The 5,114-nt window shown below is 38.6% G+C and overlaps 1 protein-coding gene across 1 annotated transcript; it reads right to left on the bottom strand.

Annotated features, from left to right (window-relative positions):
* Positions 1-4,204: 4,204 nt before the first annotated feature.
* On the bottom strand, positions 4,205-4,827 carry LOC145811463 (uncharacterized). The gene is made up of 2 exons (XM_082907566.1): positions 4,654-4,827; positions 4,205-4,591 (listed from the first exon to the last, which is right to left on the bottom strand). Exons 1-2 carry the CDS (start codon positions 4,825-4,827, stop codon positions 4,205-4,207), a joined length of 561 nt encoding a protein of 186 aa, XP_082763692.1.
* Positions 4,828-5,114: the final 287 nt, after the last annotated feature.

Raw genomic sequence — 5,114 nt, 5'->3', positions numbered from 1 at the left:
TATCTATTGAAGTATTGATACAGCGAATATGTGTATCTATTGTGAAGTATGAAAGTGTTTTATGTGATATTGATACAGCAAATATGTGTATCTATTGTGAAGTATTGAAGTATTGTTGATATGAGTTGTTATCTCATTTAAATTGTTAATAATGGAAATATTGTTGATATGAGCTATGATCTCATGGGAATTGTTTGGCCAGGTTCTGAGCCATGTTTAAGAATTGAAAATTGGTTAAGTAAAGGAAAGAGGAATGAAACATGGACATATTTGCCATGTAATTGAAATGGATTATGAATTGATTTATGTGAGTTAAACATTTATCAAATGCTAATGTTTTAGTTATTGCTCATATTATGTTTAGCATATCTTTACTGGGTGTTGGCTCACCCTATATGGGACATCATTTTCAGGTACAGGTGATATGCCACCACCAAGGACGTAGTTTGGAAGGCTTGAGGTTGTTAGACTCTTTTTGTTGTTTTTTTTGTATTACATGTATATCAAGCCAAGGGCTTATTTTGTGTAGAATTAGTACTCTTCTTTTTGTAACCAAGTGTTGACTTGGAAAGTTGTAAGCCCGTAGGGCATTTACTTTTGTTGTCAATATGCAATACTTTTGGACTAAATACTCTGATGAATGGAAATCTGTCTATTTCTCTTATGTTTATGGATGTCACGAATGCATGATTTATGGGTTTATTTTGAGAGCGTGATAGATCTTGGGATCTCCATTCAACTAGGTTGGGTTTCCATTCCAGTAACTCCCAAAGGCCTTAGCCCCATTCCTTTTGATGACGTCTCGACTAACACTTGATTTAACCCTTTGGTTAGTGGATTCGCAATGTTGTCCTTAGAATTTACATAGTCTATAAAGATAACTCCATTCAAGAGTAGTTGTTGTATGGAATTATGTCTACGATGGATATGCCTAGACTTTCCATTATACATTTTACTTCGTGCCTTACCAATTGCAGATTGACTATCACAATGAATACAAATTGCTGGCATAGGTTTAGACCAACGTAAAATATCTTCAATGAAATGACGAAGCCATTCAGCTTCTTCCGTTGCTTTATCTAAAGCAATAAACTCTGATTCCATCGTTGATCTAGATATACACGTTTTCTTGGAAGATTTCCAAAACATGGTTGCTCCACCAAGAGTGAACACATATCCACTAGAGGACTTTGAGTCCTTTATATCTGATATCCAATTTGTGTCACTATAGCCTTCTAGCACTGCTGGATATCGAGTATAATGTAGCCCATAATCCCGAGTATAGCGTAAATACCTTAACACCCGCACAATGCCCTTCCAATGAGTAGCATCAGGATTACTCATGTATCTACTAATCTTGCTGATCGAGGAGGCTATATTTGGCTTAGTACAACTCATCAGATGCATCAAACTTCCAATTACCCGAGAATATTCTAACTGAGAAACACTCTCTTTATTATTCTTGGTAAAATGTAGACTCAAGTCTATAGGTGTCGGTGACACACTCGTATCTAATCCACTAAACTTCTCAAGTATCTTATCAACATAATGAAACTGAGAAAGTACAATTCCGCCAGATGTTCTGGTAATCTTAATTCCCAGAATAATATCTGCAATGCCCATATCCTTCATGTCAAACTTAGAGTTTAACAACTTCTTGGTAGTTTTGATCATTTCATCATTACTACCTATAATGAGCATATCATCAACATATAGACACAAAATGACATAATATCTGTCAGTGTCTTTAACATAAACACACTTGTCACATTCATTGTTTCTAAACCCACTTGACAACATTACGTTGTCAAACTTCTCATGCCATTGTTTAGGCGCTTGCTTCAAACCGTATAACGATTTGACAAGTTTATAGACTTTCTTGCTTTATCCTGGAGCTGAAAACCCTTCAGGTTGCTCCACGTAGATTTCTTCATTCAAATCCCTATTTAAGAAAGCTGTCTTTACATCCATCTGGTGTATCTCTAGATTACGTAAAACTGCTATCGCAATCATCATGTGAATGGATGTTATCCTAGTTACAAGTGAGTACGTATGAAAGTAATCCAGGCCTTCTCATTACCTGTACCCTTTGATAACGAGACTAGCCTTATACTTATCAATTGGCCCACCAGCCTTCATCTTTCTTTTAAAAATCCACTTGTAGCCTAAAGGCTTACTACCTAGAAGTAAATCCACCAACTCCCAGGTGTGGTTCTGTAAGATAGAGTCAATCTCACTTTTGATCTCTTCTTTCCACAAAAAACTCTCAGGAGAAGTCATAGCTTCGTGGAAAGTTTGAGGTTCGTTCTCAACCATATAAGTCAAGAAGTCTGAACCAAAAGACTTGGACATCCTAGCCCTTTTACTCCTTCTAGACTTATCTAAAACCTCAATTTGATCATCACCATGATCATCATCACTAGCAAGCTCATCAAATTGCTCTAAAGACCTCGAAACCCCTTCTTGGGTTCGGCAAGGAAAAATGTTGTCAAAGAAACATGCATTCCTTGACTCCATGATAGTATTCCTGTGTATATCTGAAATTTCAGACTTATGTACAAGAAACCGATATGCACTACTATTATGTGCATAACCAATGAATATACAATCTACAGATTTCAGGCCTATCCTAACCCATTTGGGTGTAGGTATCGCCACTTTTGCAAGACATCCCCACATTCGTAGGAATTTATAAGAAGGCTCAATGCCTTTCCATAACTTATACAGGGTCTTGTCCACCTTCTTTCGTGATACTTTATTTAGAATGTAATTTGCGGAGAGAATTGATTCTCCCCACATGTTCTATGGCAATCCAGAACTTATTAACATTGCATTCATCATCTCCTTTAGCGTCCTATTCTTCCGCTTAACAACCCCATTTGACTAAGGAGAATAAGGCGCCGTGGTTTGGTGGATAATCCCAGATTGAGCACAAATCTCAATAAACGATGATTTATACTCACCACCACGATCACTTCTTAAAGCCTTAATCTTGCGGCCTAATTGATTCTCAACTTCATTCTTATAAAGAACAAACTTGTCAATGGCCTCATCTTTGCTTTTGAGTAAATACACATAACAATACTTAGTGTAATCATCAACAAAAGTGATGAAGTACTTATTGCCACCACGTGATTGTATGAACTTGAAGTCATACACATCACTATGCATTAAGTCCAACGGCTCTAAACTTCTTTCGATAGAATGAAATGAAGACCTTGTCAACTTCGCTTCAACACAAGTTTCATATTTGTGTTTTGGATTAATCTTAAAAGAAGGTATGTGATCTAACTTGATTAATCTATGTAAAGATTCAAAGTTCACATGTCCTAGTTTACCATACCACAAATTGGAAGACTCAAGCATGTAAGCAAAAGAAGATGCATCTTTATTCATCTTTGGGATAACAGTCATTACATTGAGTTTAAGCATACCCCTCCCCCAACAAATAACCCCTACCCACATACACTCCGTTCTTGGTTAGAACGACCTTGTCGGACTCAAAGACCATGCGAAAGCCATGTTTGTTAAGAAGAAACCCTAAGACAAGATTCTTGCGAATGTCTGGAACATACAGGACTTCGTTCAAGGTCAACTCCTTTCCTGAGGTCATTTTCAGGACCACCTTTCCTTTCCCCTCAACAATTGAGGTAGCAGAGTTTCCCATAAACAACTTCTCACCGTTGGTAACCGGCTCGAAGGTTGTAAACATTTTTTTCTCGGAGCAGATGTGGTGCGTAGCTCCAGTATCAATCCACCATTCTTTTGGGTTTGAACCCACCATATTCACCTCAGTGACGACGACAGACAAGTGCATGTCATCCTCATCATGGGAGTGCTCTTGCATATCTGCCATGTGAGCACGGGGTTTGTTCTTGTATGGCTTCTTATACTTGTGGCAGTCACTAGCCCGATGCCCCTTGCTACCACAGTTGTAGCACTTCCCTAAGAACCAATAAACAGGTTCCTACAGCTTGTATGCTGGCTTCTTTGCAACACCACCCTTTGGCCCTAGCTTTGAGCCCTTGTTCACATGGGGCTTCTTCCTTACCCCAGAAGATTTGCCATGCTCAATGACATTGGCCTTCACTGAAGAGGTACTCCCTCATTTCTTTCTATTATCCTCCTTAATTCGGAGTCGGACAATCAGGTCTTCAATTGCCATTTCCTTGCCTTTGTGCTTCAAGTAGTTCTTGAAGTCCTTTCAACCATTGGGAAGTTTCTCAATAATCACAACAACTTGGAATGACTCATTCAAAGGCATCCCTTCAACATGAATTTCATGCAAGATCACTTGAAACTCCTGAACTTGGCTTATCACAGTTTTTGAATCTACCATTTTAAAGTCCAAGAACCGGCCAATGACAAATTTCTTTGCCCCGGCATCCTCAATCCTGTATTTCTTGTCTAGAGATTCCCATAACTCCTTTGCTGAGTTCTTGGCACAAAACACACTGTAAAGTGAGTTTGCCAAGCCGTTGAATACATAGTTCTGACACAGATAGTCTATTTGCTTCCATGTGTCAAGCACCATGACTTTCTGCCTGTCTGGCTCATTCTCTGCCACAACTGGAGGATCCTCGCTCAAAACCTTTGCGAGGTTCAGCGTGGTCAAGTAGAATAACATCTTTTGTTGCCATTTTTGAAGTTCACCCCAGCAAATTTCTCTAGGTGCTCATGGTGACTAAGCGATTCTCCCGAAACAGTCGAAATACCATCAGGGTTGACCACAGAGGTCACAACAATAGGGGTTGGCAAGCCAGTTGTCCTGGGATTTAGATCCCTACCAACATTAGCAGTAGCAGCATCATTGGTGACAGTTGCCATTTCTGAAAAATACAACAGAATATTACTTTCTGAGTTTCTAGAAATTAAACTTAACCCTTAGAAAATCCCACAGCTGGAAATTTAATTCAAAACTAGTCTCACCACTTAACCTAGAATTGAACATGATCAAGAATGTTCCCAAGAAGACTGGAGAGGTCACATCAATCCCACTTAAAACCAAGTTAACCTTTTGACAAAACTTTCAAGAGCATATTGACTCCTAATCCGTGATAAAAATTTTAAGAATTAAATTTCCAAGGAATGAATTAGGTTAAAACAAACCAGTC

The sequence above is a fragment of the Camellia sinensis genome, chromosome 2, assembly GCF_055761805.1.
Source record: "Camellia sinensis isolate YWXY chromosome 2, ASM5576180v1, whole genome shotgun sequence".
Lineage (NCBI taxonomy): Eukaryota > Viridiplantae > Streptophyta > Magnoliopsida > Ericales > Theaceae > Camellia > Camellia sinensis.
This window is presented reverse-complemented; position numbering and strand designations above follow the sequence as displayed.